This window comes from Heptranchias perlo, chromosome 5, assembly GCF_035084215.1.
Source record: "Heptranchias perlo isolate sHepPer1 chromosome 5, sHepPer1.hap1, whole genome shotgun sequence".
NCBI classification, from domain to species: domain Eukaryota; kingdom Metazoa; phylum Chordata; class Chondrichthyes; order Hexanchiformes; family Hexanchidae; genus Heptranchias; species Heptranchias perlo.
The window spans coordinates 41,212,024-41,238,269 of NC_090329.1; the positions used below are offsets into that span (position 1 = coordinate 41,212,024).

Sequence of the window (26,246 nt, forward strand, 5' to 3'; positions counted from 1 at the left end):
AATTCCTGTCTGAAACTTGTTACTTCAATCAATTATTTTATTTTAAAGTGTAAAGTGAAAGATTTCAGGATGTCGTGACATTTGCAATCTCATTTTTTAAATATTTCAGATTACTGTTTGCTTTGTGAGTTCTCGTCCTCATTCTTTAAATATCAACAGCTCCGGCCTTGCTTTCAGTGGACTCCTTTTGTATCTCTGTGACTCTTTTGTCACAGCTAGTATTTTGAAAAAATTCCACTTTCTGAAAGGTAAGGTTGTGTTTTATTAAGCTTTTCTATCCTGGTCCTCATGCTTTGTAAAAGTTTTCTGTCTTGTGGCTATATTTTTTTAAAATAGACTTTCAGAGATTGTCATTTTAAAAGATCTCATTTTAAACATTGCCCCTCATTGTACATCTTGAAGAAATATTTTAAAACTTATTTCAAAATGGTTGACACAGTAAACTTCAACTTGCTAAACTTAGCAATGAACTTTAAGTGTCTGGTATTTTCCCCAGGGAGATTATTTGTAGATTTGCTACTGACAGTACAAGCACTCTGTATTCTCCCTGTCCATGGCAGTGCCTGAATCTAAATCTGCAAGTGCTTGTCCAATATACTTTCTATGGTGACCATTTTTTCAGATGCTGCTATGAGGCAAATGTGCCTTTAATTAATAAAACACCAATTGAGGATAGGACTCCAGGCTATAATGATGAGATAAAGAGGAAAGAAGTTGCGTTTATATAATACCAATCTTGGCCTCAGGATGCCCCAAAGCACTTCGCAGCTAATTGAGTATTTAGTGTAATCACTGTTGCAACACAGGGAAACATGACAACCAATTTGCATACAGCAAGGTCCCACAAACAGCAATGAGTTAAATAACCAGTCCTGGTTGAGGCCAGGACATGGAGAGAACTCCCCTACTCTTCTTTGAATATTGCTATAAGGTGAGAATGCTACCACTGAGCCAAGGCTAACGGCTTAAGTGACGTCAAGTTGCTAGGGAACTGAACCCTTTTCCACAAGTCTTCTGTTTTGCTAGTATAGAATTATTATACAAAGATAAAACATGGGAGCAGCTCATTCTTTCACTCTCTGGTGTTCTGCGAGGTTAAAGCATACTTCTAACAGTACCAACACCACTAAAAAAAACAAAATTAATAGGTCATTCAATTCATTTGTTGTTTATGGGACTTTGCTATGTACAAATTGGCTGCTACATTGGCTTTTGTAACAGCCATTTTACTTCAAAGATAATTTATTGGACATAAAGTGCTTTGGAATCTTCTGACAATGTGATAAGGTGCTGTATGATAGTGTTAGCTATTTCTTTACTGCTATTTTACTACTACTGTCCAGATGTGGTAGCGTAACAAAAAGATACAGCTAGAGACAACTATGTTTAAAAAAAATGGCTTGTAAGTCTGACCCTAGCTGTTGCCGGAGCACAGAGAAAGGACTAGAAGAAATTGCATGGAGGCAGCAATGGGCAAAACACAGGTGCATGCTGCAGCACTGCTGGTTCAACAAGTGATAAATTACACTGCATTTGAATTTCTGCATACAGAGATCTGAGTTTTATAGCTGATAGCATTGTCTGGCATAGTCTGCAGGTAGAAATGATGCATTGGTGCATGAAGTGGCTCTGTATTTCTTTCAGAATACAGAGTGTTGGGTGCAGCTCCAGTGGGTTTTCTGTTCCTGACCTAAACATGAGATCTGGCCTAGGGCTATAATCTTGTAGGGGACTCACAATCAGGACACATTCCTTTAATGTTGCTATGGAGTAGTCAGCCCTCACAGTGTCTCATCATATCAGTAAGGAGATGGAAAAGACCAAATAAATATGAAGATTTATGATACACAATTTAGAGAAAGTACCATATGCAAGCATTAATTAGGTAAAATAACTTGGGAAAAGAGGTTAGAAGAAATTCATCAGTGCACTAAAATCCTTTGAGGATTAGTTCCAATGATGCTGGAATTAATATGACTGTTAATTATCCTGTTTGATTCAGTTTATATAATTAGTCAAACTTTCAAAGTCTCTGGAAAATATAATGTGGTGTAAGGAAATACTCCCTTCCTTAGCCCAGGAATCTGAAGCCAATCGCAGCACCTATTACTAAGACTAGCTAGCTTAGCACAGATCAGAGTTGAACACAAGACCTTCAGGTCTCTATGTCTCAGTATCATTATGCATGTTACATTTAGTCTGTAAGCCATTTGGGAAACAAAAGGATTTACGAACAACAATAGTGTTTTTCTCATGTACAGATTAGCAGGATTTTAATAGAAATCATTATTGGCGACGAGGTCTGGTGGAGCAAAATGTACCTCCTGAACATGGTTTGTGATAGATTGTAATATTTAGGTGCAAGAAGTGTCTCATTTTATTAATTCTGCAAAAGTTTAAAATGTTGAAATTTGATTTTGCATTTGAAAGAACGTGCTAATATAGTGTACATAACATTTTGCATTTGCTGAAGCTTTTCAAATATATTTAAGTCTCCAATGCCTTTGTAATGGATACTGCCTTGGACAATGATCTTTTTTAAACCAACACTTTTTAAAAAAAGCTTGCTTGTACTGACTTTACAAATTCATTTGTTTAGGTGCCACGCTGTGTGTAATTTGTCAAGATCGTAGTTCTCTTCGCCAGACTGTTGTGAGACTGGAGCTAGAAGATGAGTGGCAGTTCAGGTTAAGAGATGAATTTCAGACAGCTAACTCCCAAGAGGACAAGCCACTCTTTTTTCTGACTGGAAGACATGTCTGAGGCATGTAACCCAAAGACTACAAAAATGAGCACTCCATAAGTTACACAGAATTTTCTTTGAGCCATGAACATGTTGCAATGTTTAAAACAGTGTTTTAAAAAAACTGAATAGAATGGTACCAAATCAATCAAATGTAAAGACTGATACCCATCAAGAACAATTTCCTGTAAACATTCATCAATCTTATGCACTGCCTTAACATTTTTTTTAAACAGAATTTTTCAAATGCCTTTACTTATCTGAATAATAGATAGAAGTGTGAACTGTTCTTGCTTGGTATAATTTAGAGTAAATGACTTTGTATTAGATCCAGTTTGAAATGTCCTGGTTTGAATCACCGCTCTGCTATTCTGAGAGAAATCAGGAAGTGTGCCCTCCTTGCAGATACTGTGGTAGGTGGTGGCAAATCTGCACTTTAGAACTTTTGAACTGTGAGAAGAATAATGAGGAACTGAACTCTTAAGTAGCCCTGCAGGTAATGGGTTGATTCATAATCAGGCCTTATGGAAGTGTTGACATGGTTGAGTAGCAGTGGGCTTAAACCCTTTGCGGACTGAAAGACATTTTTTGTTTTCAAAGTCAAAGGGGGAGAAATTGGATAGGACCTATTATTGGGCGGGGGTAGAGCGATCTGCAATTACCCCGCGCCCAGTGGTCCCTGCGCAGCCAGGACGAGACTTTCGTCAGGACAGAGGACTTAACTGCAGGCAGTGTACCGAATCAGCATTGACACGAGGATTCAATTCGCACTTTCCACCAGCAGGGGGAGCTCCATTCTCTTAAAGGAAGGCCGTCTCTTAAAAATCTCTTAAAGGTAGCTGGTACCTGTTATTTGCTGAAAATAACAGTCTGCTATCTGCATGGTGCACATGTAAATCACAGATGCAGCTCCCGTCCCTATGTTTACAAACTGATGAGTTATGCTAAAACATTGAATAAAGGTTGCACACTACTAAATCCCACATCCTCTAATCTGCATGCCAGACCTCACCAATCTGCCAGTCTGAGTTGGCACCAGGCCTGCGAGAGTGCATGCACCAAGGTTCTCTACTGATGCACTAGAGGCCATGGTGCAAGAGGTGGACAGAAGGAGGGACATCCTATATCCACCGGGGAGGGGGGGTTGGTGCATGAGGCCCTCCAGACATATACCCAGAAGGCAGTGGGAGGCAGCGGGGGACGAAGTCAATGCCAGGCGCACAGCATCGTGAACATGGATGCAGTGCAGGAAGAAGTTCAATGCTTTGACATGAGTGGTCAAGGTGAGTGAGGTCAACTGTCAAGTGGCGTCTCCTACCAACTGCACCACTAGCCACATCCACTGCTGCACACACTACACCCCCCATCACCCACATACCAACAAACTCTTTCCATCAGTACTCAACTGTTCCAATCAGATGCTTCCTCTCATCCTTACACATTACCACTGTTGCAAGCCACTCACCCACAACTTACAGGCCAGACACACTGGCAGCTATTCAACCATGACAGGCATATCACCCAGACTCTTATCCCATTTTCTTGCAGGAGAAGGTGGCGCATATCAGGAGGCAGCAAGTGGCAGTGGCATTTAACCCCTCGAGCCTGTTCTGCCATTCAATGATATTATGGTGGACCTGTGACCTAACTCCATATACCTGCCTTAGCCCCATATCCTTTAATACCCTTGGTTCACAGAAATATATCAATCTCAGATTTAGAACTCACAATTGAGCTAGAATCAACTGCCGTTTGCAGAAGAGCGTTCCAAACTTCTCCCACCCTTTGCGTGTAGAAGCATTTCCTAATTTCACTCCTGCACGTCCTGGCTCTAAATGTTAGGCTATGTTCCCGCGTCCTAGTATTCAAGTATAGGAGACCTCCAAAAACAGTTACAAATGTCTCGGCAGCCAGAAGCAATATTTCCGCCACTAACCTGTAAATTCTGCATGGTCCCTTTAAATAGCACTGGTGGGGGTCCTCCAGGCACTCTGAGACATGTTCAGATGGTCATAGTTAAGACTGTGCGTTGAGTTGAGCGTTATGTCCCAAAATGGTGTCTATCACTTTAAATCAGCGTTGCACACTGATTGTATCCATTTTCTCCTTACTTTACATGCTTCTGGCGTTCGATGTTTGCGCATGCGCTAACTCCTATACCAAGATGGCGTTTGGTGTTGGAGAGTTGGATGTTGGAGAGGCCATGTAGCACCGAAACAACGGGCGCTACACGGCCCAATTTAGCGCCCAATGTCTTTCCTTTGGATTAAGGATTGAGGGTTGTTTAAAAAATGTTTGTTGTTTATCAGAAGTTTAAGTACACTGACATACTTGGTTAATCCATTGTATCTTGTTTTCATGGTATTTTTAGGATTATACATTGTTACATAGAGTTTATTAGCATAGTTCTGCATAGTTTGAAGGCATTGTGTGTTAGGGACTCAATGTTGGCCATGGAGTGGGAACATCAGTCAAGGAGGATGGACTATAGAGTTCTGCTTATACTGTCCAAGAATGGTTCCTTAAAATAGATGGTGCGGGAGATGGTGGGGGGAGGTAGGAAATATATCTGCAATTGTATCTGTTTTTATTTTATTTTTCCATGATCTCAGTTCTGCCCAATGAGATTTAAGATGAGATTTCTGAATCCAAAGCCTAACTTAATCCAATTGTTCAACCCTTGTAGAATTAACTTAAAAAATTATATATCTTGTGTTTATTTTTTTTTAGTTTGGTGCAGAAATACTGTAGTCTTCAAAGAGTTTATGTTGCCAACATTTGGGAAGTTAAGAATGGAGGAGTCGCACTAAAAGCTGGCAGTAAGATTTTCTAATGTAAAGGTACTAAGGAAATTTTTCCATCCAAATGGAAAATAATGCAAATGATAGGAATATATTTTTCAGGATAAAGGGTTAAATCACTGATGTTTAAGAGCGTGTTGCATAATTTATTGTGTGCAATTCCCTGATCTAAAGGACAACATGTATAAAAGTTGTGTGCTTTCTGAGCTTTGTATGTAAGATCTAAATATCGGTTTTCACCACAACATCAGAAGAACTAATCATCTCATAGGGGCTAAACATCTTTTTACCTTATTTTATATCCAAGCCAGTAATTATCAGAACATTAGTCTGCATGCTGAGGAATATAAGTACTAACTTCTACGGAAGTGCTCATGTATTGCTCAAAGGATTACCTAATGCACAAAGAATGACTATAGTCCCTACTTTAACCCTACCCACCTGACGAGAGCAGGGCAGCTGACTACTTAAAATAGCGGTAGAGTGTTTACCACTGCATTCCCGACTGCCGCCATTTTAACCTTGCAATATTTGGAGAGGCCTGTCACAAGCAGGCGTGGGCTTTATGACTATATTAATATTGGGGTCTTATAATGCAATTAGGACCCTGGCACAATTCTAACTGAGAATTGTGGCGATCCTGCGTAGTACTGGGCCTTCCTGTAAAACCTGGCAGCAAGCAGATCTTGGGCCACAAGAGGCTCAGAAAATTAAGTCATTTTTCTTTTTATTTGTTTCCCTGTGGGGACAGGGGGAGCAGGAGTGCTCCTCTGAACCCCACAAGTAAGCCTCGGGGTTCCCTCCACCTCTCACGACTTCAGTGCCCTCCTGACCCCCACCCCGCCCCATCTAAGCACTTATGTGAGTGCCAAGGACCATTTCTTCAGGTCCCTGCTTGCAGCCTCCTGTTGCTCGAAATCCTGCTCCTGTCCACCTGCCAGCTAGCCCTTCCAGTCTGATCTGGGCGGAAGATTGACTGGGTCCGTGCAAATGAGGCCCGGGAGTTAAATCTCCCCCGGGCCTCACGGCGGAGGGCCGGATGGTTTCCCATCCGCCTCGGCCCCCTATCTGCACGGCTCCCACCTGGAGTTAAAAGCCAAGCTTATATTTTGTTACAACCTGTAGTTATAGCCACCCACGAGTTCATTTGGTGAGCGCCTGGCAGGGTGATATGCTCTATTTTGTGGCTTCTCATCCTCTGTTGAGGACGCAGTGGGGTAACAACAGTCTTTGAGTGTGTAGATCTCCAGTGTATTTTTCCAAAGTCTGTAACTCTCTCCATTCCATGCCATTTGACTGCATTTTAACCTGTTTCATCTTTGATTCGAAACCAAAGGTATAAAGTATTCTACCTGTCAAATCTTTATAAGGAACTGAAGCATAACTATTGTAATAACACTCAATGGAATTTCTATGCGACAGTATTTCAATTTTGGTTCGGCATCACTCCACTGGCTTAGAAATCTCTTCATGCCATACATTTGAGGTGGTAATATAAATGTTAGGTAATGCCTGCAAAGAGTATACTTGAGTGATGTGTTAGGATTTTAGGCTGAAACAAAAGAGGGCACTGATGCAAAATTTTGCTTCCTATGTGAGCCGCTGGCTTTTATTAACTTTATTTAAATGAATCACACCTTACTGCTGTGATTACATTTTCTACTTAGCAGGAAAGGAAATGTTTATGGTACTACCAGTCTTGGGAGTTTTCCTTTCCCCATCTAATTTCAGCACAAGGGAGGTGGTCTGGTCAGTGAGGAAGTGATTTGTATTAGGTTTGATTTCCAGTTCTCTTGCTTTTTTTCCCCCTTCCTTTCCTGAGGTGCTGGGATTGGTTCCAAGGGAGCTACAACTGTCTGGTGTCTTGTCCAAGTGATCAATTATCACGTGTCATTGTAAGTTTTTGGCAGGCTATTAGACTTTGAGTTAATTGCAGGTGTACCCAAAGCTGTCTTTGCATGATAGCCATACACTCATGATTTACAGCAGGTGTTGCTGGATAGCGATCAGGAGTGAGAACCCCAGCTGTTGTTTCATCTCCCTCAGCCAGGAACATTAAGGCCAATCATAGTATTCATAACGCCACCTTAGATGAGATCAGCTAACAGTTTGGGAATCAAAGCTGGTACTGTCCTGGTCTGTATGGTTTACTGCCTTGTTTTTTAGGCTAGCAAATAACTAGTCTTGTTTCCATCTCTAAAACTATTTAAAAAAAATTAATGAAATAGATGAACAAAATATTGCATGAACCTGTATCCATGAGTAGACAGGAGCTCATAAAAACAATTTTTATTTAATAACGTAATTCAACAGTATGACACATGGGCACCCAACAATATTCAGACAAGTGACCACTGTGATGCACAATTTCCAATGGTGTCTGCTTAAAGACAATTTACTTATTTTAAATTAGATCGGACAGTGCCAGCAGGAGCAACATTAATATTTTGCCGTAAAGATACAAAAGGAGGACGCTTACATTTTCAGAAATACAATCAATAACATCAGTAAAAATAGAGTTCCTTTTCAAAAAAAAACATTTGAAGACTGAAAGGTCAACTAATATACCCATGAAAAAGGCAAGCTTACCTCCATCCAACTCAATATCTATGGGCATGAAGTCCATATTTCACAGAGAAATGACTGAATTTGTACTAACATTTTTTTTACTGTAAGGGTCTGAGTTCACTAACAAGACATTTGTAAACATTTCAATTTGCCAAATCATGAACTTTTACAGATTTTTTTTTATTTTGTTTATAAATTTACATACAGTGTTACAAAATAAAAGTAATTCCACCATGAAGGCTTGGTAATTTTTTGCTGATGCTGCTGAAGTTTGTATGTGTGCTTTTTGGTTAACCAGCATAAAAGCCTAGAATAAGCAAAAGATCCTTTAAATGCACCTAGGATTTGCAAGCAATTCACATTCATGTGACTAACTTGAAAACAAGCAGTGATAAGAGTACGATTGATGGAGCCTCATGCCTCACCTTCCTGGTACTTATAATATTAAATAAAAAGCTCTTCAATATCCAGAGAGGAAAAGAATCACTGCTTTCACCAAACAAAATCAGGAGCCTTTAAAGATAATTAGGATAAGATTTGATAATAGAAACACTCACATTCACAAGTTTACATCACCACTACTCTTAAAAACAAGTGTGAATGCTGGGTTTTTTTCCCGAGTATATATTAAAAATGCTTGGTGGGTCACAACATTCACTTTTAAAATGCATTGAAAACTCCTATGTCTAGCTTTGTCAATAGGAAAACCCATTAAAAAAGAAATCAACATTTACCTGCAATACCAGTTATGCCTGCAGATGGTGCTGTGATTGGCATTTCGAGTGTTAAAATCCTATCATGTATCGCAAGTTGCAAAGCTTCTTGGTGCTGCATCCTGCTTTTTTGGCCCTGAGAGTCAGTAGGCAGTTCCAGTACAAAGACTCTAGGTAGCAGTATCAGTATGTCATAGACCTTATCGCAGGATCCCAACGTGGGGGTGAAAGTCACATTTTTTTCAAGTGAGTTTTTGTGTCGCAATAACAAAATACCTAAATGGAAATCTAATTCATGGAAAGTAGAACTCACGTCTCCCTGATCAAGGAAATAAGCCACGCCCACCTATAAATGCAACTTCTCAAAATTTCCATCCATCACCCCAGAGTGGCCAGACCTGCGGCACTCCCCTTCCCAGCCCTAAGCCTGTACTCCAGTCTGACTGCACACGTTGATTGTTTGTGGCGTCTCCCAGATTCTCTCTCTTTCCCACCCCCCAATACTCTCCTGTTATGACAGTTCATTGTTTGAATCTTACCCAACAAGGCCACAAACCTCAAGTGGAATCTGACACGCATGCCCACAAGTTAATATCACTCTGTGGTATGAAAGAAAATCTGATCCTTGATTATTTGAATGAAAAGCCTCCTCGGTGTGCGAACACTGGTAATAAACCTTGATAGACATCGAGCCAGAAGTACTGCATTGTGCCACAGAGAGTGAGTCGTGTAGAATCTGACAGCGCCCCCCTTCCCCCGCAGTTCATCTCAAGTTCCCACTTCTCCTTCCCCACTCCTCACTGCCAGTTCCTTTCCTCTATCTCCTACAATCCTCCTCATCTCAACCCCTCCCATACTTTTCCTTTATCCCTACCCCCTCCTTCACCTTATACCTCTCCGCTACCCCTTCCCCCCTCCTCTATGCTCCCCCAAGCTCCTCCCCTAAAGCTTCTCTCGCCTCTTCCTTCCCCACCCCTTCTCCATCTCCCCTTCCCCTTCTCTCTCCTTCTCCATCTCTCCCCTTCCCCTTCTCTCTCTTTCTCCATCTCTCCTTCTCCACCTCTCCTTTCCCTTCTCTCTCCTCCCTACCTTCATATCCCTCCCCTGCTACTTCAACCTTCTCCCAAATGACTCCCATCTCTCTCTTCTCCTTTCACTCTCCCTTGCTCCTCTTCCTGCTTTCCCCACCCCCTCCTCCACTCTCTCCTCCACCCTTTCCTCTTGAATTCTTCCCCACCGAATCTTCTCTCCCCTCTCTCCTCCTCCACTCCCCCTGTCCTGATCCAATTATCCCCCTTGCCCTGTAACCTTTTAGCCATGTGGTCTTGACTCTGCATATGCAATGCCGTGGGACATCGACTAGTTAAATTAAGTAAGTGCTTTTCTCCACACATTCTTGACATACACTCTGGCCATTTCATTTGTGATTGCGTGCAGGATTCCATTACTTAGTTAATGAAATTTAGAAATCATAGAGTAATTTCATAAAGTACCATGATGTATGCACACATGCTGCCATTTTTACATTATTATCCTTTTATTTCACGTTCTGTTGATCTAGAACAATGTATTGTGCTCCACAGCATCGCAAACCCATTTATACTATGTGTGACACAAAGTACAGGCAGCAAACTCATACTAAGAGGTAATTAAATGAACTTCAGCATTATTCTGATAACTTAATTTCTGAAATCTCACTTTCTAACTCTAGTGCAGCAGATTTAATTCTGAAATGATCTTAATATAATGTGGTTATGTTATTATCCTGTATCATCACAGTGAAGGATTTCCTGCGTCATAATTCATAACATGTGACATTGTTGATGATTTTGATCCTGTTTGCTATTGTATCCTATCTCATTATGTAGCAATCACTGCTGCCTTGAGAAGTCAGCAAATTCAAAGCTGCATTCAGATTCATAGACCATGACTACAGGCCTAATTACCCAAAGTTACAAAAAACCCTGAGAGACTTTACCAGCCTGGCCCTGTCTCCATTCCCATCTCCTCCCACTCTTCTCCCCATCCTATTCCTCTTACCGCCCCCCCCCCGCCTCTCCTTCCTATCCCCTCCCACTCCTCTTCCCATCTCTCCAGCCCACTTCTCCCCCACCCTGACTTATGCAGAAAAATAGAGGCCTTGATTATAATTTTGATATGTGAACACTTCTTTAACATTTTCTAAGCAGGTTTTTATTACAGTTATTAATAGTTCCGGTTTATAATAACAGCTGGCTGTTCCAGCGCTCACAGGCAGCGTGCCAGTTGGAGGGAGGGGTGGAAATTTCTGGCGGCTATAACAAGCCGGAAGTTTTATTTTTTGTGGGAGGGACGCCAGCAGCGGGCTGGAAGATTTTTGTGGGGCAACGTACATCTCCTGGCCCCACGAAAGTAAAAAAAAAAATTACTTTTTCCCGAGCGGCCTGCAGCAATCCCTTTAAGGGCCATTGGTTCACCCGTTCAACACCTGGCATCAATGGATGGAGCATGCGTGGTGCACCTAATGGTACCTAAAGATTGCGTTTGGATCCTATGTACATCATAGGAGCCCAATTAGCATATTTGACTGAGGCTCCTGCCTGAAACAGGGGGGGGGGGGGGCACCTGGGCCACCGATGCGGAGGTCCCCTGGAAAATGGTAATGGGCGGGAACATGGTGGTACTAAGTGCACTGCAATTTTCTGACAGCTACCACCCCGTGCCTGCCAGGCACAGTGACTTAAAATCACCCCCAAGGTGTTCATTGATTGAATAAAATCTCCAGACCAGAGAAGTGTGATGACCGAGTGCTTAAACCTTCACAATCCTCTCCACCCACCCACCCCGCACCGCCCCATCACAACCTATGCATCTAATCCATCTTTCTAAAGCACTCAGTACAAAGAAAGGTCTGATTCTATTTCACTATTATTTGTGATATGCAGAATATGAACAGTTCTCGATATTTTAATTAAGGCTATTTAATTATTGCATTGTTTGAATGATATCCAATACTTTGTATTCAGGGGGACATTTTCTAGCCATTCAATCTAAAACAAGATCCTCAGAATTCTTTTTGGGTATCTTTTCATGTATTTTATTTTGTCAAGTGAATTATGAAAACCATGAAAGCACATTACATTACCATACTCTAACCTACAAGAACCAGATTAAGTGCTGTTTAAATTGGCAGGTTCTCTTACAGTGCGATATTTTGTCTGAACAGTCTCACAAACATTTTATATTTTTGTACTGTAGGCATAATAGTAGATTGTTAATGTTTTTCAATATCTTCTAAAATTATTTTTCCAATGTTTCATAGTCTTTTAAAGTGGAAACATTTTGTTTTACAAATGTACATTTAAGCGATAACTTCCTTTGTTAGGACTTCAGACAGTGAATGGACCTTATGCTGTTTGGTACTTTTATATTTGACACTGGAATTGATGTATTTGTGAAGTTTCTTTTGTATTTATACTTTCATTGGCAATTATCTGTGCTTCTGTGGAAGGAATTGAAATTATCTACATATCACAAGGTCTGCAAAGTACTAATTCTAAGCAAGGTATAAGTAACTCCAAAGTATAATGCTGAAATGTACTTTTTAAAAAACGATGCAGATTTCAGGCCAGTTAATACATACAAGTTAGTTAACTAAACTTACCATATTTTAAGTAAAGTGTGATTAGTGATCGCTAATACTAAGTTTTATAACAAACTTTCTTAAAAGTTACCTCTCTATGACAGTCAGTGAGACATAGGGAATGAAATTGGTCTTTGCCAGTAGCAATCGTAGCGAATTGGCAGCCTGTTTTACACAGCACTCGATTTTCTTTTCATAGAATCTTGCAACATAGAATGAGGCCATTCGGCCCATCATGTCTGTGCTAGTTCTTTGAAAGAGCTATCCAATTAGTCCCACTCCCCTGCTCTTTCCCTATAGCCCTGAATTTTTTTTGTTTTCAAGTATATATCCAATTCCCTTTTGGAACTTACAATTGAATCTGCTTCCATCAGCATTCCAGATCATAACAACTTGCTGTGTAAAAAATGTTCTCCTTATCTCCCCTCTGGTTCTTTTAAATTATGTTAAATCTGTGTCCTCTGGTTACTGACCCTCCCACCAGTGGAAACAGCTTCTCCTTATTTACTCTATCAAAACCCTTCACAATTTTGAACACCTCTATTAAATCTCCTCTTAACCCTCTCTGCTCTAAGAAGAACAATCCCAGTTTCTCTAGTCTCTCCACATAACTGAAGTTTTTCATCCCTGGTATCATTCTGATAATTCTCCTAGACACCCTCTCCAAGGTTTTACACAGGAACATAGGAACAGGAGTAGACCATTCAGCCCCTCATGCCTGCTCCACCATTTGATAAGATCATGGCTGATCTGTGATTTTTTTTTAGGGGAAGAAGTTTTGACATCCTTCCTAAAGTCTGGTGCCCAGAAATTTGACTTGAATGGAAAAGAAAATTGGGTGCAGTGTAAAAGGGCTGCTGATTCGCTATAAGCCTGTTTCACGCTACTGGCAAAGACCAATTTCACTCCCATAGAGTTTGAGGGAAGGTTGGAGTTCCTAAATGAACAAAGTGCTGCAGGATAATTTTTGGCTTCCTAAGGATCAGCTATATGACAATTGCAGAATTTAAGTAGCTATGCCCATTAAATAGCCAAGTAAACGGAATTTTTACTTGGCTATTTAATGGCCAAGTATATATTCCATACAAAGAAGTAAAGTCTTAGAACAATTGCATTTTCATATGCTATTTGTAGGTCATTGGTGAAAATGATACTCAATTCTAAGCTGTAAATGACATTTCTTTGTAATATAATGCAACTTTGAGACTGTGTGGTCGATCTTTAAAGTGGCAAACTAACAGTTTGCGAACACCTCACTTTTTCACTCATGAGCTGGAAATCACATTAAAACTTATCAGCTCAATAACGAATGCTGACAGACAACAGTAACAGGAAAAATAAACCAAATCAGTTAGTTTACAGTGAATTGGAATAATCTTATTCATGCACAAAATAAACCAGTAATAAGTTTTCCTCTGTTTCAGAGATTGTCATGGTTGTAATTCATAACTTAGATCCACCCAGCAAGACTTTTTAGGAGATCTTCTGCAAAGTTACTTGTAGTTAATAAGACTATAAGCTATCATAGTAATGAGAAAGTCATCATATCTTTGGAAAATTCTCTGTTTTCACATTGTGGACAAAAGCTTGAAATTCCTTTTATTGCATTAACAGTTTCCAGCTCTGTGGGTATGTGCAAAAGCCAATACATTGTGATTTTGAAACCTTAAATGTGCAAATGAACTGTATTGTTTGTAATGAATGTTTTTGAAATTTGGTTGTGAATGAATAAAATGATTTGTTTTTCTATAGTTTTAAAGGGATTGATACATAATTTAAAATGATTGTACTTTGCCTGCAATTATCTGTCACTACTTGGTTTCTCAATATACTTGTACAAAAATGTTATTAAAGAAACTGCAAAATGTTCAGCATTTCTTATATATTAAAACCAAACCATTTCTGAGAAACCCATTGGCACGGAGTATTTTCAACTGTCACCCACATTTGGAAATGATTATAGAAGAAAATGAAACAGCAGTGTGAAACACGTTATTTTAATCCCAGCTCTGAAAATTATTCTGGCTCTCTCTGATTAGATGTTCATTTTACTCTGGGTAAAAGGTTATGTAATTATTTTGCTCTTAGGTTGACATCTTAATTGTGATCACCCATACATGCCAAGCTAGAAAAACTAGCAAAAGTTGACCAACAACTTCAAAAATTGCTGTTACAGCCCCCTAAAAAACCGATAACTCAGAAATGGCGATACATATACGCCTATAACACATGACAACAAGTAATTACAGTGAAAGTGCAGTGGGACTTGTACTTGGGAACCTGCCCTCCGCACAAATGGTCAGGTTCGAGGAGCCCAGGATATTGGGCCTTGCACCTCATTGCCATACCGACAGCGCTGCAGGAAGAGCCCCAAGCAGGTACGTGCACAAAGTTCAGGCCGTGGCTATTGCATAGCTAAGTGAGGGAATCAGGTTGGCGGTGGGGGGGGAGGAAAATTGGAGGACTCTGAGTTGGTGGGGGGGGGGGAGTCGCAGGTCTCTGGGGGGATTGCAGGACTTGGGGGAAGTGATGGGTGTTGGGGGGGGGAGGATAGCATTAGCCGGCAGCAGCCCACGGATCGGGGCCTGGAGTTCGGGTGTCGTGGATCTCGGGGGTGTGGGGGAGGGGGGGGGAGAGGAATGTGATTGGGGGTCGGGTATCACGGAGGGGAGGGAGGTAGGGGGTTGGGGATCTTGAGGCTGGGGGCTGTGGCGGGTGCAGTACCAGCAGCGATAGGATGCTTTACAGGTAAATAACATCTTTTTCTGCAGACAATCTGTAGGATTGGTTTCCCTGACTGCAGCCAGTGAGACAGTTTTGGTTGCTAATTTGTGAATTGTGCCGGATCATCTTGTGCAGAGAACTAATGTAGGCACCACAGCTCGATCACCATAACCACAGCACCAGGAATGATGCTATTGGCCAATACTCACTGAATAGACTTTACGGTTGACTGGAAAATGTGCAAACTAAATGAGTTATAATTGGATGGCACTCCAAGATGATAAGTAGATTTTAATGGGATCTCGTCAAAACTCAGCAATTTGCAGAATTGTGTGGAATGGGGAAACTTCACTGACTTTGTTTGTACAACCAATAACAACACAGATGTTAGAAAAAATACTTGAGTGCTCTGAAATCTCAATATACGATGATGTTAAGTTTATTTTAAATTTTTGTCCACGTGGTGAATAATTTGGTACTAATTTGGCACATGTTTTTTTGCTAACACTGTTAAACAACCATCAGTATTAGTTTCCATAGACTTCAGCAGAACAAGTCGAAGTGTATATGTTGAGATTTTCTTTGTTGAAGCTGACAACATATGACAGTGTCTGAAATACTTTAAACAAGATGAGATGAATTCTTTTAAATCCCAGATTTCCCCTGGCAAACAACGATCAACTTTGACAATGTCAACAGCAAAAGAGCAAAGTCTGTAGTGTTTCAGGAAAGTAAATCACATGCTTTTGATACATATTTCAACACAATGGAATATAGTATTTAAAGGAATGATGTAGTGACATGGTACATATATACATATGAGAGACTGAAACAGATGGCTCAGCAACATAAACACAGGCTTCCTTTCACATTCAAGTTTGACGGCTGCCTGACACTCTGCCAGCTTCAAATGTCAATCTGCTCCGTTTTGCCACCTTCTCCATCTATTTCTCAGCTGAAGTACCTCAGTGTTAGAATATTCTAACTTGGCAGGCAGTGGGCGTCACATTAATTGATATTTCCCATCTTCCTGTACTACACACTGAACATCATTAGCCAGTAGACATAAAGGTCGTCTGCTAACGTAAGCTGTACGTATTCCAGAAATAATCATGCATGGAAAAAGTGGCGGTGGATTTTGAGAAGGCAGAAAGCTTTATTTAAGACAGGCATCCAGTCACTCAGCAAATGTACATCAGGTCTGGCACAGTGACATAAACCAAAACACCATATGCTTTTCCTCATGGATATACACTGTGTCTAGGTGGTTACTTCATTAAGACACCTACAACCTGCTCATGACAAATTCATGAGCAAATGCAAGCAATCTATCATGACAACGAATAAAGCTGACACCAATAGACTATGGCATCATCTAAAACCTAATGGGTAGATTTTAACTCTGGCCGCCCGATTCTGTGAGCGGGAGGCCTGGATCCATTCTGAAGGCCGGGCCTCATCACCATGCCGCTGATGAGCTGCACGCCCTGAATGGGCAGCTGCAGCTCGCCAGCTCTAGGTCAGTGCAATATCAGGAAGCCTGGAGGTTGATCAGTCATTGGATTGGGGGGTGGGGGTGGGATCCTGGGGCAGCAGAAGCCAATATTATAAAAAATAGAGGGCCAAAAATAAAAGGGGGAAAAAATGATCACGAATGAAACCAGCAGTAAATGCAATAAAACTGAAGTTAAGAATGGCTCCCTCCTTTAAGAAGAAAGAGCAAACTTTAAAATCTTCAGGATACCTCAAAATCCTTCGCAGCCAAAGAATTATTTTTGTCTGTGTTCACACTGTTATTTTGTAGGCAAATACAGTAGCTAATTTGCACACAGCAAGGTCCAACAAACAACAGACAAGTGACTTTTTGATAATATTGGTGGAACACTGAATGTTGACCAGGGCACTGGGAAAACTCCCTGCTCTTCTTCAAATAGAGCTATGGGATCTATCATATCCACTTGAACAGGTGGGCAGGGCCTCAGTATAAAGTCTTAGCTGATAGATGCCACCTCCAACAACACAACACAACCTCAGTACTGCATTGAAATGTCAGCCTGAATTACGCACTCAAGTCCTATAGTGGAGCTTGAATCCAAAAACTTCTGACACCAGTACATTATACAAAATGGCTGAAGGTGTCTTTAGTGCACGCAACAATTTCAGTGGAGGAAAAAAAAACTCATAATTTTCAAACCCTTAATGACTTTATTCCATGAAAAGTTCAAATGCCCTCGGCACGACAAAACACAACCTTGCTGCAGAATGGTGCTCTCGGAGCATCAGGTGAGAAACTGGCCGACCGGTATTTCCACCCTTCCTCTTTCCCTGTCACCTGATTGGTGTTGACACTTCCAGTGCGCTCAACTGCATAATCAGCCCTATAAATCAAAAGGAGTAATTTTAACATTTTATGTAGCCTTCATGTGACTAGATCTAGGCTATTGTGTTTAGTTTTTGCTCCCCTACTTTAAAAGGAACATATATTGTGGAACAGGGTTCAGCAGAGGGCCACAAAGTAAACGTCAGAGGACTGAGGTCTGAAATGCACTCTTGTGCCATGGGAGCTTTCTCTCTTGAGAAGAGGAGACTAAAGGGAAACTCAATAGAAGTTTTGATAAGATTCCATATATTAGGAGGCACTTCCAATGGAAATTGACTTGAATGGAAACGAAAATCAGGAGAGATGTATAACGGGCGGCTGAATCGATATCGCTCATTTTACACTATCACCCAAAGTCAAAATTACCCCCATGGTCTCCTGCCTGAAATACATTACCATGTTATTATGTATTTTGCTCAAACAGAAAAGTCTGCCATACAATCCTTTATAATTACCACAACAAGAAGTATAGCAACTTGACATAGACTGCTAGCTGCTTCTGATTACCTTTTTGCTTTTCGAAGTATGCATTTCTCCCATATAAGTTCTGGAAAAAAGATTTTCTGTCCATTTCTAATGCATCTTATGAAATAACATTTCAGAATTCTGAAGGCCCAATAACAACTTAATATCCACATTACAATCAGAATAAACAGTAAAACGTTAATCTTATACTTTTATTTTAGTGCCAACCCATTGCAAAATCTTAAAAAGATGAGTAATTGTTTTGTACCGTGCTCGAAGATTTTACAATGAACATAAACGGAAGAAGCTGTGACCATCAATAAATTCTGTTAGTGCAGATACATATATTGGCACATAGTCATGGTAATTTTTTTTTATTCGTTCATGGGATGTGGGCGTCGCTGGCAAGGCCAGCATTTATTGCCCATTCCTAATTGCACTTGAGAAGGTGCTGGTGAGCTGCCTTCTTGAACCGCTGCAGTCCACGTGGTGAAGGTTCACCCACAGTGCTGTTAGGTAGGGAGTTCCAGGATTTTGACCCAGCGACGATGAAGGAACGGCGATAGATTTCCAAGTCAGGATGGTGTGTGACTTGGAGGGGAACGTGCAGGTGGTGTTGTTCCCATGAACCTGCTGCCCTTGGCCTTCGAGGTGGTAGAGGTCGCGGGTTTGGGAGGTGCTGTCTAAGAAGCCTTGGTGAGTTGCTGCAGTGCATCCTGTAGATGGTACACACTGCAGCCACGGTGCGCCAGTGGTGAAGGGAGTGAATGTTTAGGGTGGTGGATGGGGTGCCAATCAAGCAGGCTGCTTTGTCCTGGATGGTGTCAAGCTTCTTGAGTGTTGTTGGAGCTGCACTCATCCAGGCAAGTGGAGAGTATTCCATCACATTCCTGACTTGTGCCTTGTAGATGGTGGAAAGACTTTGGGGAGTCAGGAGGTGAGTCACTCGCCTCTGAACTGCTCTTGTAGCCACAGTATTTATGTGGCTGGTCCAGTTAAGTTTCTGGTCAATGGTGACCCCCAGGATGTTGATAGTGGGGGATTCTGTGATGGTAATGCTGTTGAATGTCAAGGGGAGGTGGTTAGACTCTCTCTTGTTGGAGATGGTCATTGTCTGGCACTTGTCTGGCGCGAATGTTACTTGCCACTTATCAGCCCAAGCCTGGATGTTGTCCAAGTCTTGCTGCATGTGGGCACGGACTGCTTCATTATCTGAGGGATTGCAAATGGAACTGAACACTGTGCAATCATCAGCAAACATCCCCAATTCTGACCCTATAATGGAGGGAAGGTCATTGATGAAGCAGCTGAAGATGGTTGGGCCAAGGAAACTGCCCTGAGGAACTCCTGCAGCAATGTCCTAGGGCTAAGATGATTGGCCTCCAACAACCACTACCATCTTCCTTTGTGCTAGGTATGACTCCAGCCACTGGACTGTTTTCCCCCTGATTCCCATTGACTTCAATTTAACTAGGGCTCCTTGATGCCACACTCGGTCAAATGCTGCCTTGATGTCAAGGGCAGTCACTCTCACCTCACCTCTGGAATTCAGCTCTTTTGTCCATGTTTGGACCAAGGCTGTAATGAGGTCTGGAGCCAAGTGGTCCTGGCAGAACTCAAACTGAGCATCGGTGAGCAGGTTATTGGTGAGTAAGTGCTGCTTGATAGCACTGTCGACGACACCTTCCATCACTTTGCTGATGAATGAGAGTAGACTGATGGGGCGGTAATTGGCCAGATTGGATTTGTCCTGCTTTTTGTGGACAGGACATACCTGGGCAATTTTCCACATTGTCGGGTAGATGCCAGTGTTGTCGCTGTACTGGAACAGTTTGGCTGGAGGCGCGGCTCGTTCTGGAGCACAAGTCTTCAGCACTACAGCTGGGATGTTGTCGGGGCCCATAGCCTTTGCTGTATCCAGTGCACTCAGCTGTTTCTTGATATCATGTGGAGTGAATCGAATTGGCTGAAGACTGGCTTCTGTGACGGTGGGGATATTGGGAGGAGGCCGAGATGGATCATCTGCTTGGCACTTCTGGCTGAAGATGATTGCAAATGCTTCAGCCTTGTCTTTTGCACTCATGTGCTGGACTCCCCCATCATTGAGGATGGGGATGTTCACGAGGCCTCCTCCTCCCGTTAGTTGATTAATTGTCCACCGTCATTCACGACTGGATGTGGCAGGACTGCAGAATTTTGATCTGATCCGTTGGTTGTGGACTCGCTTAGCTCTGTCTATAGCATGTTGCTTCCACTGTTTAGCATGCATGTAGTCCTGAGTTGTAGCTTCACCAGGTTGGCACCTCATTTTTAGGTATGCCTGGTACTGCTTCTGGAATGCTCTTCTACACTCCTCATTGAACCAGGGTTGATCCCCTGGCTTGTTGGTAATGGTAGAGTGAGGAATATGCCAAGCCATGAGGTTACAGATTGTGCTGGAATACAATTCTGCTGCTACTGATGGCCCACAGCGCCTCATGGATGCCCAGTTTTGAGCAGCTAGATCTGTTCTGAATCTATCCCATTTAGCACGGTGGTAGTGTCACACAACACGTTGGATGGTGTACTCGGTGTGAAGATGGGACTTTGTCTCCACGAGGACTGTGTGGTGGTCACTCCTACCAATACTGTCATGGACAGATGCATTGGCGACAGATAGATTGGTGAGGACGATGTCAAGTAGGTTTTTCCCTCATGTTGGTTCGCTCACCACCTGCCACAGGCCCAGTTTGGCAGCTATGTCCTTCAGGACTCAGCCAGCTCGGTCAGTAGTGGTGCTACCGAGCCACTCTTGGTGATGGACATTGAAGTCCCCCACCCAGAGTACATTCTGTGCCCTTGCTACCCTCAGTGCTTCCACCAAGTGATGCTCAACATGGAGGAGGACTGATTTATCAGCTGAGGGAGGGCGTTAGGTGGTAATCAGCAGGAGGTTTCCTTGCCTATGTTTGACCTGATGCCATGAGATTTCATGGGGTCCGGAGTCAATGTTGAGGACTCCCAGGGCCACTCCCTCCTGACTGTATATCACTGTACTGCCACCTCTGGTAGGTCAGTCCTGCCGGTGGGACAGGACATACCCAGGGATGGTGATGGAAGACTCTGTGAGTATGGCTATGTCAGGCTGTTGCTAGACTAGTCTGTGGGACGGCTCTCCCAATTTTGGCACAAGTCCCCAGATATAGGTGAGGAGGACTTTGCAGGGTCGACTGGGCTTGGTTTGCCTTTGTCGTGCCTGGTGCCTAGTGGTCCGATGCCGGGTGGTCCATTTGGTTTTATTCTTATTGTGACTTTCTGTAGCGAGATCGTACAACTGAGTGGCTTGCTGGGCCATTTCAGACAGCAATTAAGAATCAGCCACATTGCTGTGGGTCTGGAGTCACGTATAGGCCAGACTGGGTAAGGACAGCAGGTTTCTACCCTAAAGTGCGTTAGGCTGTCAGGCAGGAGACTGCAGCATTTTATTCAAATGAGGTCATGCGTTAAGATCGGCAGGGTCTCCACGTCCCTGGCCTTTCTGGGTTTTCGACATGCTCCCACATTAATATCGGGACCTAAGTCTCACAAATGAATGTTTTTCTTAAAAATACGAAGCATCTTCTTTACATTTATACTTCTGTAAGATGTTCCTAATGGACTTTATACCTTTTCTTTTGCCCAGTGCTACTCCATGAACCGGAGTGGGGGTGGGGAAAGATTTGCAACAAATGAACTGAAATGATGCTCAACTATATTTGCTGGTATGGGTAGTACTTCTGTACTTCACATTGAATAAAGAATACTGTATAAGCTACGATTAGCTCAAAAAATAGACACAATTTATCCTGAGCATAGGAGAAAAAGGACAGTAATCGTCAGGTTCTCAATTACCAGACACGTATGTGGTGGAAAATTTCCTTTGTTCGTTTGTAGTGGAATAGGAAGTCTGTATGTGAAGAATGTTTTTATGATTTTGCTATAAATAGTGTTTGGGAGTTTCTCTCTCTCTCTCTCTCACTCTTGCCCCCCCCCCCCAACCCCGCCATGTCTACACCAACACCTCAGGGGTGAATTTCCTCTGAATCTCTCCCACTCCACAACCTTAACGTATGCAAGCGGGGTTTCTGCCAAAGTTATGTTGGCGGAAGCTACAAGGAAATTCACCCCCTTAGTCTGATATATAGCCTGGGTGATTCAAATATAACACAGCTAAAATAAAATAGAAATTAAGTAAATAATGAACACTATTATAGCAGCTGCAACACTGCAAACAAAACCTCAAAGCAGCAGTGAATTAGACGCACTTGAGTTAAGATGTTTTGGCCTCTGGCCTTGTTTTCATTATTTGAGTTGTGTATGAGCCCTTTCTTTCCGTTTTATTACATTAACCAATAGGCACTATTGCCTTACAATGCTTGCAAAGGATGACTGTTTGCAATGAAATATCACTTTGATGACTGCAACTATTGAAACATTATTTACAATGACGTAATAGAATAATCATGAAAATTAAATCACAATTAATTTGTGTTTTTTATTCAGTGCGTAGTATATTATTTTCTTTGATTCCTTTCTCCCAAATTGTGGATGAGAAACAGCATGCCGTGTTTTAGGTGCCCTCGTTGTGTCCTGTGATACTGCAAGTTTGTCCAACTTGAGGTTTCTAGAGGAGTGTGACGTTACCAAGCCTGAAATAAGTAATATTTAATAAAATTTGAACTATTTTTAAGACTCTTTTTGTTAGGTTGTTTATCAATCTTCCAGTCTTCCACTAAAACCACAGCTTAACTTGTTACTTTGTGACATCGGAATATCTTAGGGGTCAGGGCAGTAATGACTGCAGCCTGACTCCCTGCTCAGGTTTCTGCTTGGATGGCCATTTCTAGAACATGGTCATGTAAAATTAGCACATAAACATGATCAGTAACCTGCTGGATATATAGTACACAAGATTTCCTTAGAAACTGCACTGCTCGACTTGAGATTAGAAGCCAGGCCCTGTATTTAACTTGGATTGGTAAATCGTATTGTGAAAATATGAAAGGAGAATGACAGAAGAAGACAAAGAAGAAGAAATTAAGTACATTGGGAGTCCAACAGATTCTACTTGGTCATGGGTAAAATATCTGCTTTACTCTATTCAATATAATGATTAAAAAAATAAACATGATGCTTTAAATGGATGGGAACTGTTCCGATATGCTGGTAGTTACTTGTGCATTAGTGATTGCGATTGCATGGTAATAATCACCCAGTGATGGGTTTGAACAGACCAGGCTAACTTATCAAACTTTGTGTGTTTTCTGGTGACTATCAAGAGTAATAAAGCAGTATAGTGTAATATTTTTCTGTTCCTATTGGTAGTTGAGTTGGTTTCTTTGAGCGTTTAATATATCAGTGTGCTGGCTCAGATATTGAAAAGAATTTTCCTCGAATTCAGTTTTTGTAAAGTACCTTCTTGGTTGGCCTATGAGGAAGGATGGTTCAGTGTCATAGAGAGGAACACCACTTCCCTAATCCATCTTCTGTCTGACCACAATCCAGTAGTGATTACAAGCTCACACTCTAGGAAAGAGAATTCAAGAGCAAATGTTAGTCAGTTCCAACCTAGTTGGGATTCTAATACTCGAGGTTACGATTCCCAATGAATCATCTGCACAACATGTAAATTGAGCCACTGATGCCTCCAAAGCATATTTAAAAGTGCATTGTCTGCTTGGAAAAAATTCATGGGGGTTAAATTGGTTAATTCCCAAAAACGGGCACTGGGATCGCGGTGCGCCATTAACCTGCGCCCGTTGGTTGCGATGCAGGCAGCATGTAACATTTGTGCTGCCTGATGATTTCTATGATTGCTGCGTGTAGCCAGCACTAACTGCGCTGTTGAGTGGCTGCATGCATCAGCAGGAGGTCCTGATATCGGAAGTGGGTAGCATTACTTAAAGGCAGCCTGCACCTCTTAAAGAGGAGGTGCACTGTGGCTGCAGGAAGTGGTGGAAATCAATTGTGAAGTGAATCTGTGCTGCAATATAGTGAAGCATGGGGATGATGGGAACTCTGGAATTGTTAATGAGCAACAACTTGGCTGCTCATTGTTTGTGGGACTCTGATATTTTCAAAATATAAGATGTGGGTCTGAACGGAGATCAGAAATTGCACAAGTAAAACACAAATGCAGGTCTCATCTTTATGTTTAAAAACTGTTGTTATATTTTAAAATATTGAATAAAGATTTCTAAAAACTACATCCCACATCCTCCAATCTGCCGATCTGAGTTTGTACCAGGCCTGCGAGAGAGTGTGCATCAAGGTTCTCGGATGATGCACTAGAGGCTTTGGTGGAAGAGGTGGGCAGAAGGAGGGGCATCCTATATCTGCATGGGGCAAGAGGCCCACCAGACATATGCTCACAAGGCAGTGAGAGGCAATAGCGGACGAGGTCAATGCCAGGAGCATAGCATCACGAACATGGATGCAGTGCAGGAAGAAGTTCAATGATTTGACACTAGTGGTCAAGGTGAGTGAATTCAACTGTCAAGTGGCATCTCCCACCAACTGCACCACTAGCCCCATCCACTGCTCCACGCACTATACCCCCCATCACCCACATACCAACAAACTCTTTCAATCAGCACTCAACTCTTCCAATCAGATAATTCATCTCACGCTCACACATTACCACTGTTGCAAGCCCCACACCCACAACTCACAGGTCACACACACTGGCAGCTATTTCAACCATGACAGCCACATCACTCAAACGTCTTGCAGGACACTCACTGATACACGTCCCGCTTTCTTGCAGGTGTCAGCAAGTGGCAGTGGCTCCATGGAACATGAACCGGCTGTCCTCTCTCAGTATGACAGCATTCCTGTCCCACACCTGCCACACTGCCAGTGCCCTTGCTGTTGCCTGTCGGCTAGCCAGCCCACTACCTGTAGAGTATTGCAACTTTATTCAAGTATAGGAAACCTCCAAAATCAGGTACAAATGCATCAGCAGCCAGAACAAATAATCCAGCAACTAACCAATAACTCCTGCATGATCTCTTTTAAATAGCGCTGCTGAGGGTCCTCCATGCCTTTTAAGACCTGTTCAGCTGTGCGAGGTTAAGATAGAGCGTTGGCTGGACCGTGGTGTTCAAAAATAGCAGTGGTCCCTTTAAATCAGCACACTGTCATAATCGTCATAATCTCCCTACTCTACGTGCTGCCGGCGTTCGTTAGGTGTGTGTGCGCAAACGCCTTCACTGAGATGGCATCCTGCACACGTCACGCCAAAAGTGTGCGCGCAGGTCTCGGACGCCATTTTCGGGTGCTACGCGGCCCAATTTTGCCCCCCCATTGGTTGTAGTGAAAGAACCAGAGAGTTGTGTATCATGAAAACATCACATTGAAGTCACTTGTTGCTGTAGTTTGAGAAGATATGACAGGATTTTATTGGAAATCAATGGAAAGTAAAATTAGGCGGAGTGCAAAATGGGCACCCAATCCAATACCGTCAGTTTCCTGCCGGGTAAGTTAGGTTAAAATTACCCCCATAAGTTATTGTAATGTGTGCTTAGAAACAACTGAAAAAAGGTTCCCCCAAAACTTTTTCATGAAGATAGTGCCCCTTGAAAAGATTCGACTTATTGTCAATGTTTTGAATGCAAATATTGATTGTGTTTCTCAGGACAGTGTGTACAAAATTCTGGTCAGGAAAGTTACTTGTCTGGTGTCTTTGATAGACTTTGTGTGCACTGAGAACCATTGCTGTAATGTTATAGGTTATTTTTCAGCACAAGAGGTAAAGTGGAGATGTATTGTGTATGTGAAAGGGGCGCATGGCCAGCACTCTAATGCAATACTGAGGAAGTGCTGCAGTGTGGGAGGTGTTGTCCTTCAGATGAGATGGTAACCAGAAGGCTTCTTTACTTGTTCTGGTGGTTCAGATGGATGCTAAAGATCCCATGGCACTATTTGGAGAAAAGCAGGGAGTTCTCCTGTTGTCCTGGCCAACCTCTAGCAAAGCCACCTGAAACAAATTAACTGGTGATTCACCTTAATGTTGTTTGTGAGACGTGACTACCATGTTTGCTTACACAACAACTGCCATTCACTTCAAGAGTAATTCACTCTTTATGATAAGGTGTAAACATAAGTATTATTATCATATCATCATCAGAAAACCATCTTTCAAGCTATCAGGAAGAGTAAGATACAGTCAATGATTTTGATTTCACATATTAACAAAAATATGTTTCTTATT

At 42.1% G+C, this 26,246-nt stretch overlaps 2 protein-coding genes across 4 annotated transcripts in view; both read left to right on the forward strand.

Annotated features, from left to right (window-relative positions):
- Positions 1-8,350, forward strand: part of greb1 (growth regulating estrogen receptor binding 1) — a 205,571-nt gene extending 197,221 nt beyond the window's left edge. For both annotated transcript variants that reach the window (XM_067984281.1, XM_067984280.1), the window contains 2 exons: positions 110-248; positions 2,600-8,350. In XM_067984281.1, the coding sequence (XP_067840382.1) occupies positions 110-248; positions 2,600-2,763 (303 nt within the window). In that variant the 3' untranslated portion in view covers positions 2,764-8,350. The remainder of the gene's footprint in view (positions 1-109; positions 249-2,599) is intronic.
- A 14,594-nt stretch (positions 8,351-22,944) lies between these two features.
- lpin1a (lipin 1a) overlaps positions 22,945-26,246 on the forward strand; it is a 138,170-nt gene continuing 134,868 nt past the window's right edge. For both annotated transcript variants that reach the window (XM_067984282.1, XM_067984285.1), the window contains exon 1: positions 22,945-23,112. In XM_067984282.1, coding sequence (XP_067840383.1) covers positions 23,044-23,112 — 69 coding nt within the window. In that variant the 5' untranslated portion in view covers positions 22,945-23,043. The remainder of the gene's footprint in view (positions 23,113-26,246) is intronic.